At 38.5% G+C, this 10,821-nt stretch overlaps 1 protein-coding gene across 3 annotated transcripts; it reads right to left on the bottom strand.

Annotated features, from left to right (window-relative positions):
- Window positions 1-4,675: 4,675 nt before the first annotated feature.
- On the bottom strand, window positions 4,676-10,750 carry LOC132631577 (chaperone protein dnaJ 20, chloroplastic). Of its 3 annotated transcripts, none has more exons than XM_060347167.1 (5): window positions 10,176-10,750; window positions 6,825-6,993; window positions 5,715-5,747; window positions 5,493-5,587; window positions 4,676-5,223 (listed from the first exon to the last, which is right to left on the bottom strand). In XM_060347167.1, exons 1-5 carry the CDS (start codon window positions 10,563-10,565, stop codon window positions 4,993-4,995), a joined length of 918 nt encoding a protein of 305 aa, XP_060203150.1. In that variant the 5' UTR covers window positions 10,566-10,750; the 3' UTR covers window positions 4,676-4,992. The 3 variants fall into 3 exon arrangements, with proteins under 3 accessions (XP_060203150.1, XP_060203151.1, XP_060203152.1); XM_060347169.1 differs by lacking the exon at window positions 4,676-5,223 and adding an exon at window positions 5,231-5,374; XM_060347168.1 differs by lacking the exon at window positions 5,715-5,747.
- Between the last annotated feature and the right edge of the window lie 71 nt (window positions 10,751-10,821).

The following is a 10,821-nucleotide window of genomic DNA, read 5'->3' as shown; positions in this document are numbered from 1 at the left end:
GCTTGAAAGCCACGAGAAAGAATATTTCTGAAAGAAAAGTTTTGCTATGTACTTTATTATTTGTTTTAAAGAAAAAGAAAAAAAAGTTGACGTGATTTTATGTGCAGCGAGAGTCTGAGGGTTCGCTCGGCCCTAAGCAAGGGTCGGGTGCCCATCACACCCCAGCGAGGTCGGGGTGTGAAATAAAACTTTCAAATAGCAGTATAATAATTTTGTTGGTGGAAATATGGGATAAACCCCATATGGGATGTTTATGGAGTATTTTGGTGTTGAGAATGTTATGATTAATGTTGGTATTGATGTTGTTGTTGTTGGTTGCTGAATTACTATTTTGTGCTAGGCAAATAAACAGGGGAGATGCTGCCGAAATTTCGGCAGATTCTAGAAAGATTTATTTGAAGGACTAAGACAAACGTATAAAGGTGAGACTAACAATAGTATAAATTTTCTTGAATATAGATTTACGAGCCTGGAAGGACTAGCGTTAAGTAGTTAAAGTTAAGGCGACCAAAAAGGTATGTTAAGGCTAGTCCCTTTCTTTCAAAGGCATGATTCCTTTCCCGATAACCCGTAAATGTTTTCCAAAATGTTCGTATTTTCCAAAACAGAGGTTTATGATTTTGTAAGCTTTTATGACTACAACGACGGACATGTTTTTGTAATGACAACGATGATGTCAAGGATGAGAATATTTCTATGATGACTATGAAGAGAACGATTTCATGTTTAAAGGTTCCAAGCTTATGGTTTCAACATGAATATGAGAATATTGAGCTATTTCTTGATCCTCAATTTTATTCCTTGATAATGACTTTATTTTCTAAAGACTTCAAAGTATATGAATTGACGCCTTATGAGATTTATGACCTTATTCTATGTTTTCTCTTGATGTTATTCTTCATTTATAGTCTCAACTTAAAATAATTGTTCCTTCAAGGTGAGATAGAGCGATGATGATTATTCCATAATATAATCGGAGGTTACCGACCTTACGTCACTCCGATAGAGTTATAGTTTTTCTTGGGCTCTCATGCATGCTGCTTATATGATATATGAATATGATATATGTATATGTATATAGGGAATATGGGAAAAAGGGCGAGGCGCTATAGACGCATGGCCACCTGATCAGTTGGTATAATATGACATGATATCATCCCGGACGCGGGACATATGTGGTTAAATAGATCGGAGCCGACGCCTCGGCAACATGATATGTTATATTTTATGTATACATGAACAAGAAATGTTTTTCAAAGAAAGCTAAGCATGCATGGCATCCGCCCTAAGAGGCACTCATATGTACAGGTTACTCTTTTATCTTACGATACACTCTATATTTCCATTTTGTTATTATTTATACTTTACATCCCTTACTATGTTATTATTCATACCTTATATACTCGGTACATTACTCGTACTGACGTCCCTTCCTGTGGGCGCGGCGTTCATGCCCGCAGGATCAGGTAGCCAGTCGGACGATCCATCGCAGTAGGACCTCCCCTCAGCGGCAGTCAGTATGCTCCATTGATCCGGAGCTACAGCCCTTTTGGTATGCTATTCTGTTATGTACATATATGGGTACGGCAGGGCCTTGTCCTGTCCTTCCTACAGTTTGTACTCCATAGAGGTCTGTAGACAGTGATATGTAGTCGTGATGTTATGCAGCCTCGTCGGCGTTTATTTTGTTGTACAGTATATATGTGTAGCGGCCAAATCGGCTTGTGCTGTTACTCTCAGTGTTTATGTTTATATGTATGCGTTGGCCGTGAGTTCCCGGTACTGTGTCTTTTGTGTTGATTGTTCGGGAGACAGTATAGCTCAGTTATAGATTGTATATGGGCCCAGGATAATCAGTGAGAAGTAAATGCAAGCATAGGAGTGCTTGGCTAGTAGTGGTCGGGCACTTGTAACGGCTCTTCAGTTTGGGTCGTGACAGGTCCAACAAGCTATAGAGAAAGTCAAGCTTATACAGGATCGATTGCTGACAGCTCAGAGTCATCAAAAATCCTATGCAGATAATCGTCGAAGGGACTTAGAGTTCCAAGTGAAAGATTGAATATTCTTAAAGGTGTCGTCAATGAAGGGCGTTATGAGATTTGACAAAAAGGGGAAGCTTAGTCCCCGGTACATTGGGCCTTATGAGATTATACGCAAGGTGGGCAAAGTGGCTTACAAATTAGATCTACCTCCTGGTTTGGAGTCAGTCCACCCAGTTTTCCATATATTGATGCTTCGCAAGTGCATTGGAGACCCTTCTAGGATAGTACCAATAGATGATGTTCAAGTTACTAAACAATTGTCTTATGAAGAAGTCCCCATTGCCATTTTAGATAGGCAAGTACGAAAGCTTAGGACCAAAGAGGTAGCTTCGGTTGAGGTTTTATGGAAGAATAATAATAGAGAGGAAATGACTTGGGAAGCCGAAGAGGACATGAAATTCCGGTACCCACATTTATTTTCACCTTCAGAGGAGACTCAGGCAGAGACGCCATTATCCTCAGTTGGAGTCAGTCCACACCCACCTGGTCGTTGTTACCATTGTTTCCGATGTTGACATTGATTTGATCGTTACCAGTGTTTGCCATACCTGAAATGGGTGTCCTAAAAGAAGAAATTTAGACGAATTACTAAAAGTGAGTGGGTCACAATGATACCACAATTGTCCAGGCCTCACGGTGAGCGCCAAACTGTTTACCCATACAATGGTACATTTGGATTTGTATATGTGGTTATGGACACGCGAATTATGACAAAAATGACAGATTAACAAGAAGAACAAATTAATTCTAAGAAAAGTAAGAATATTCAAAGCAATGTAGCCTGGGTTCCAATGAAGCCATGAGCTTTGATATATGTCTCCGAGCTAGAACCTGGACTGAACTTGAAAACTTGAAGATATATATATTGGAGTAGGGATGGCAACAGGGCTGGGCGGGTGGGGCCGGGGGGGGGGGGGGGGTTAAGCGGTTCAGGTGATTTTAAGCTTACACGGTTGCGAGGCGGGTTCAATTTAATAAAACAAATTAAAGTGGTTACATTGCGGGTTTAGCGAATCATGTGTCATAAACTGTATTATATACACTAAGGGCTCGTTTGGTTAGAAAACTAGTTGTCCTGGGATAACTAATCCCGGGATTGTTATTCCACCCTCAACGTGGGATAAAAAAACACTATAATCCCAAGATAACTAATCCCAGGATTAGTTATCCCGAGTTTTTATTCAAACCAAACGTGGAATAAGGCGGCACTAAATTTTTATCACAGGATTATTTTTGCTTATCCATCATACCAAACGAGCCCTGAAAGACAACTCAAGAATAGCTCAACTTGAATGTATCGCCTTTATCACTTATCCACTCAAACATTTCGCAATTCTGATATCCTATGTTTTAAGAAAATAAATTTAAATCAAAATAAGTAGCTAAGTTGAGAAGCTTTGCAATTGAACCAGCAAACTTATCTTCAAGCAACAGTGCATATAAATTGAGTATAGGATCATAAATTGCAGGCTTCATAAATTTCAGAGTCTGAAGCCTGCAATTTTCGCTAATTAAATATAGGATCATAAATTTCGGAGGCCAAATTAAAATCATCCCAGTGAAACAAAAATATAGCAACAGTGCATATAAATGTGTCTCCCCTAATATGTATCTATATTCATTTGTACAGGGAGTTTCAGCTATTGAGTCAAAGCAAATAAGGAATATTAAAGAAGACAAAAAAGTGAATATATTAATTAGTAATTACTGTCAAAGGCTGAATTTAGAAAGAAATTATCTCAAGCTGAAAATAATGAAAGTAGTGGACATTGAATTAATGACCTCTCAAATCGGAAGAAGATTTACCATCGAGTTAATACTCTTAAAAGTAACTTTTTTTTTTTTTACTATGTGGTGCGGTGCGGGGCGAGTTTATGTGGGTTGAGGTAGGGCAGGTTGAAAACATGAAACTTTGTTATGCGAGGCGAGGCGGGGCGGGGCGGGTTGAGATCTTTACGGTTTGAGGTTGAACCCACACCACCCCGCCCCACTGCCATCCCTAGATTGGAGATCACAAAGAAATGGTAAGTATTTTTGTTTGCTTATCGAATTCAGAATGTCTTACAATGAAAATGAAGCTCTCTATTTATAGATAAGCTAGGGTTTGCATGATCCACGAATCATGCCCTATTAATTTCTAATATGAACGTTGACAATAAAGAGTAATAAAGAGTGATAAATGTTGGAGGAAGACCTGGGATCTTCCCTAACGGCTGACTGCATGCACTTGACCAGTGGGCTGACATGTGTCCCCGGATTCTTTGTAGTCTTTTCCTCCGGAAACGGTGAGCTTAGTTAAAGCCCCGACCGGCCACAGACACCTGTCCGGTATTTTGTACTTGCTGACTCACGGATGATCTATCGCCCACCGCCACGTCTTACCAACTAACTAGTCTACCTGGCTCTATGGGTTTTAACCAATACACAACACAAAACAGAACTACCCAGAAAGCTTATCTTTCATTTTGCTGAATATCGGCTCACACTATGAACAATCATAGACCCCACTTTTTGGGATTACGCTGGGTCCGTTGTTGTTGTTGCTGCTATGAACAATCATATGGCAGTAGGTTGAGGAGTATACCGTCAAAAATTAACCCACCGTATGGGAATTAGTGTGCAGTATATCCGTGTTTGCTATTAAACTCGTGCAATAACAAAATCATTGTGCTCGTCCAAGCATCAAGTGCATAACAAATGTATACATCATTAAAAAAAATATATTAGTGCTAGATACTTCCAAGACATCGAAAGATGCAGCAGCCAGTTCTCCATGGCTACTACAAAAACTTTGTCAATAGCAACAGGTGTGCTAGGACAAGAAAGCAAAACCTTTGTGATTTTCAGTTGGTACATGTTCAAACCATTTTAGTTACAGCCAGACACAACCAAAAAGATGTTGCTCGATATATCATTGCTCTTCTTTGCAAGGAGTATCAATTCAATCCCATCAGAGACCTAATTCCTTTTTCAATTGGGCAAGGGCGGCTTCAATATCATCAATATTTTCTTCAATACTGCTATCATTATCTGTCCTGTTTTGTTTTGCATTACCAGTTGCGTTTGTTCCAGATTGTGCATTGCCCTTCCGGCGTCCCTCATTGTTGCTTTCGTCTTCAACCTCTGCATCGGTTATATTAAGCTCCTTCTCTAAAAACTCAACAAATTCTTCTCCGATTTCCTGTCAACAATCAAATTGCAAACTCTGATTCTTTCTTATCGCGTGCAAAGTAAAAGTACCACAATTTCTTCCAACTCTAATAGTTAAACGATTTTCACATCCAAGGAAACCTTCTCAACCCCCTGGACCCAGAGACAATAAAGGTTAAGACCTACAGGGTGGTGAGAGGCAAATGATTAAAAGGAGAAAAGAAGAAATAGCAATTTACCATTTCTACATTTCTCAATTGTGCTTTTCTTTTTCATAAGTTGAATTTATAAAATTCTTACCGCCAATTCTTCCCACAGACTCTTTGGTTTTCCCCCGGAATCAACATTTGCCTCCCAATTCCGAAATTCTTCTTGGAGATCCTTAAAGAAGTCCGCTGCAGAAAGAACTTAGACTTGAGAACCACGTAACTCTTTAATTGCAAGATAAGCTATACATACAAAAATGTCCTAGCACATTGACGATACGGATACTGTATATTTAGCAGCCATGGGCAAATCTACCTATTGTTATCTGAGCATCCCTGAAAAAGCTACCTGCAGCATGAAGGGGTTAATCATAAGAATGTAAAGCAAAAAAAAAAAAAAAAAAGCCTTACTGAACAGATTAATGTATATTTCTGCTTTATATTTCTTGTTTATTTTTTTATTTTTGAGCTTTCTTTTTGTTTAATGAAATCATACGGTTTGTTAGCATGGATATCGTAGGTGAAACCTCTGGAACACTGAAGTTAATGACCTTATGCTTGGATGTTGTATGGTGGAAGTATTGCTATATTCAAGATATTGGTGTCATCACTCATGTAACTATTTTGAGGTACCACAAACAATTTTCAACATCGGGTTCAAACATCCAAAAAGGGCAGCCTGGTGCACAAAGCATCCCGCGTTTCCAGGGTAGAAGGGCCGCACCTCAAGGTGTGTGATGTAGACATCCTATCCTAGTGCAAGCGTTAGTTGCTGCTTCCACGGCTCTAACCTGTGACCTATAGGTTACACGAAGACAACTTTACCATTGCTCCAACTCTATTAAACAATCAAGTAATCAGGTTCTCTGGTGAGAATGGTCATCCACGATTGAATTAGTTATTTCGATGGAGCTTCCCCCTGATGTTTGTCTATAAAAGCCTGGGGAGTGGGGGAAGCCTGAAGAGCTAAATGTCGTGGTAAAGGTTAGACCTCAATCCTCATAAAGTAAGATTTTCGTTCTACTTTGTGAGCTGGTGCCTATAAGGTCAACAAATGTATCCTTCAGAAGTTCGATCTAAATGCTTTCTTTCGTAAACTTTACATACAATCAAGAAACTGGAGGCATTTCAGTATACACACTCTAGTTGATTTATTAATGGATGATAGATACTTTAACCATTTTCATGTTATAAATCTTATAAACGTCATCTAGTTCTCTTTGAGGACAGAAATGATAGAGGTTTTGAACTATCTCCTGACTTCGAGATGGCAATGTAAAATGGCTTTTGCTTCACTACAAGGCTTCGCCGAGGACTATTTGTAGAAAACTAATATTTTATATGTCTGAACATAAACATACACCCTTATTAACAAAACATGAGTACTAGTTAGCAACATATATCACAAATGGCAAAGATGTTTTACCAAAGCTATAGAAGTCTTCTTCATCTGCAGTACTTCTACCTTGTTCTGCTCCACTATAATATGAATAACTTGATGTGTCACTTCTAGAATCATATCTCTTCCTGGTTTTGGAGTTCAATAGTGTGTTGTATGCATGCTTAATCCTCATAAACTTTTCTTGAGCATTGTGCTGTACAGAAAGACATCAAACAAGTCTGAAGTACTTAAACAAAAACAGGTTTTGTTCGCTCAGAAGGATAAAAAAGTGTTAGTTCCTATTCCCCATTTTAACTTGAGGAAATCTGTTTTTTTTTTCCTGCCGTTAACAAGGATTATGCAAACAAAGTGAAAAAGTAAAGGTAATTTAACATATGATCCGTTGGTTTCCTAACGCAAATAAATCGTGTTGCAGTATATGTGGAATTTCTGTTGCTAGATACCATTTTCTGTTATTTCTAGTGCTAATCCTGGCCCTGGGTGGACAAGTAAAATACAAAGCAAGCATGGGAAGGCTGGCAACAATGCCAAATGTCGTCTTTCTTACGACATTTTAGTTATTTCAAGGTTGAATACTCTTAACATTCTTCATTCTATGAATCGTCCCAAGGCTAAGAGCTGTGATAGCACTACCAATAGGAAGTACTCAGCACGAAACTCAGCCTCTCCCAACAGGAATAAAAGTTAACTTGTAGAAATGAAATAAAGCAGCAAATAAGTCACTACACTTCTTCAACCCTTAACTGCCAAAAACTTGAAAAAGGAGTAAAAGGACATCCACAAAGACAAGCAGTAGTATGGAAGTTGAGAAGAACCCACATTCAAGACCCCGATCCCTAATCATCACTACCTTTCTTTCTTCTTCTTGTTTCAAACAGTAAACAGTGTCAAGTCACATACCAACACATCTAAACAACTTCAGACACTTTAGCCATCGCCACTTCTGCAAATATGTATGTGTGTGTGCCTACATATATACACTAGAGCAGAAGGAAGGGAATTTGATCCCATGGAAGTATTGCTTTATGCTATGCAAAATACAGATTCTATCAATCAGAGAATATTTCAGTGACAAACAATCAACAAGCTGAGCGATCACGATTATGTACCAGTCTATGTACAACTTTCTCCCTTTTTCGTCCTCTTTGCGAACATAAAAACATCACTTGCAAAGCAGTATAGAGAGTTACCAAAGTTGGACCTTCAAGCTCAATCCACGAGTTCTGATAATTGCAGAATTTTACTAAATCCAGATGATCTATGCCTCAAGTGCTGCACACTGGAGCTATCTTTGTTTTGTTTTTTAGTTTATGTAATCATGTTCTACAGATACAGAATACTGACAGCAGTTTACTCTGCTAATTAAGTTTGATTGACAACAATCTGAAATGACAAAGTTGCGAACACAACTTCAGACATCAGGAAAGGGTGATTTTTAGCATCAGAAATGGAGTGCCTCAAATGTTTCAATCTAGATTAATTTCAAACAAGATCAACACAGCTGCAAAGGCAGACTATTCTTAGACCACGAAAGGCATCACAAAAGAATGAGTTACAAACTATACACAACACAAACAGAAACAGAGAGAGTGCTTCCCTACCCAAGGCTATGAAATGGCTAAATTCAGTTCAGAAGCATTTCCTAGAGACTAGAGCAAAATGATAAGAATAACAAATCATAAAACTCTTTGTTCTATTTTCCCCAAACTTCTGTTTCACTTGGCCATGGATAGTTTTCACTTTTTCCAGAATTTTATTCCGGGAAACTATTTGGACATAGAATTGTTACTATTTTCCGGAATTCGAAAAACTCCAAAAAGTTGTTTTCACAATTCACTCCAAATCATTCACAAAAATTCAAAAACAACTCCAATTTGTATCCATGTCCAAACACAACTCCAATTTCCAAGTACTATTTTCAACTTGAAAACAAACACTACTTTTTTCCAAATTTCACAATTTTTATTCCGCCCACTTAATAATTTCAGATTCCAGAATTCATATCATTTTATAAACTGTGGTAGTCCTATTAACTTAAACACTTGGCATAGGCATATTAATCTTGATTGAAAAAAGATCCTATCACGGTCATCCTACAGGTAAAATTATCAAGTCAAACATCTCTTCTGCACGAAATGGGGTTAAAGACATGTCACGGAAAAGAGTAATTCATGAAAAACTACTCCCTCCATCCCAATTTAAGTGTCTTACTTTTCTTTTTGATATGTCTCATAAAAAGTGTCTCTTTCTATATTTAATAAGTTGATAATTCAAACATTAAATTTAAAATCACAGTATCCTACATTACACATCTTTAATTTAGAACCACAATATTCAAAAGTCTCCTTTTATTCCTTAAACTTGGTGTCTGTCCAGTAAAACTAACCCTCTGTTTGGATGGTTGTTTCCCGTGGTTCATTAATGTACAGTATGGTATGGTACAGTATGGTATTGTATTGTATTGTACTGTATTAATTAATACAATGTTTGGATAGACTGTATCGTTTGTTGTGGTTTAATAACATTTGTATTGTTTGGTTTGACTGTATGGTACTGTATAATAACTTATAAGTTTACTAAAATACCCTTAACTCTTAATTAGAAATAATTTATATATATATTAATAAAACTCAAGTAAAGAATAAAATAGGAACTTTAAAAAATAAGTAGGTAGTGGGTGGGGGAAGCGTGGTGGTGTGAGGTGGGTGATTGTGAGATGAGAGTGGGGATAGTGTGTAGTAGGGTGGGGGTGAGTGGTTGTGGGGGTGGGGTGGGGTTGGGTGGTGGTGAGGGGTAGTGGGTAGGGGTGGTAGAGGGGTGGTAGTGTGGGATGAGGGTAGGGGTGAGTTGTTTGGGGTTGGGCGGTGGTGAGGGATAGTGGGTGGTGGTTGGGCTGGTGGGGGTGGGTGGCAGAGGAGTGGGGTAGTTGGGGGTGGGGTAGATGGTAGGGCGGGGGTGGGGTTAGGGTGAATGGCAGGAGGTGGGGTGGGTGGCAGAGGAGTGGGGTAGTTGGGGGTGGGGTGGATGGTAGGGCGGGGGTGGGGTTAGGTTGAGTGGCGGGAGGTGGGGGTGAGTGATAGCGTGGGCAGGGGTGAATGGTAGGGTGGGGGTGGGGTGGATGGTGGAGGTATAATGGAGAAATAAAATACATAACCACGAAAAAATCATAAAATTCGTGGTTTCAAAAATTGAGACTTTTCATGATTATATAACCATGGAATGAATTACGGGTTTACAACACCATACCATATAATTTTAAGAACAATGAAAATAAACATGGTTTCTTAGAAAATCATACATTAATGAACCACGGGAAACACCATCCAAAGAGGGGGCAAGATACGACAGAGGGAGTAATTCAAAGGGCTGGCTTACCTCTTTGTTAACATCAGGATGATACTTTAGAGCAAGTTTGCGATATGCCCTCTTGATTTCATCAGCAGTAGCAGATGAAGACACCCCTAAAACATCATAAGGAGACTCTTTTCTACTTGCTTTTACCAATGCATCTTTGTATTTTTTCCTCTTCTTGTAGCTAGGTGAGAATGCCATGAGTTTGTAGTCAATTCCATACCCAATTCTACAAACGGGTCTTGAAGTTAACTCTCTTAGGATATTTTGAAGAGGAAAAAAATTGAAATTGTTTGCTGACTTTTGAGATAGAACAGATGCAAAATCCATGCACGTTCTTGATTTCAAGAATCTTGTTGTGTTATCTTTCACCTGGATATAATAAATGGACGGCTGATAATTGACCCCTATCATAACTTGTGTTATTTTACCAAAAGACCCATCTTACACTATGCTCCAATTTATTTCTATCTCATTCAGTGTTTGTTATCATGTATGTAAGAGGCGAATTTATGTGTTAATTTTGGGGATGTGAGACCATGATCTTTCCGCAAAATTAGATATTTTATGTACCTAATTTTTTAAAATTGATCTAATATTACAAAAGGCTTAGCACTTGGTTAATTATTTACCGAGAGGAACAAGGATCAATTCACTTTGTTGCGGTAAA

Source organism: Lycium barbarum, chromosome 3 (genome assembly GCF_019175385.1).
Source record: "Lycium barbarum isolate Lr01 chromosome 3, ASM1917538v2, whole genome shotgun sequence".
In the NCBI taxonomy this organism is placed as follows: Eukaryota; Viridiplantae; Streptophyta; class Magnoliopsida; order Solanales; family Solanaceae; genus Lycium; species Lycium barbarum.
Note: the sequence above shows the minus strand (reverse complement) of the source record. Positions and strands in the feature narration are given on the sequence as shown.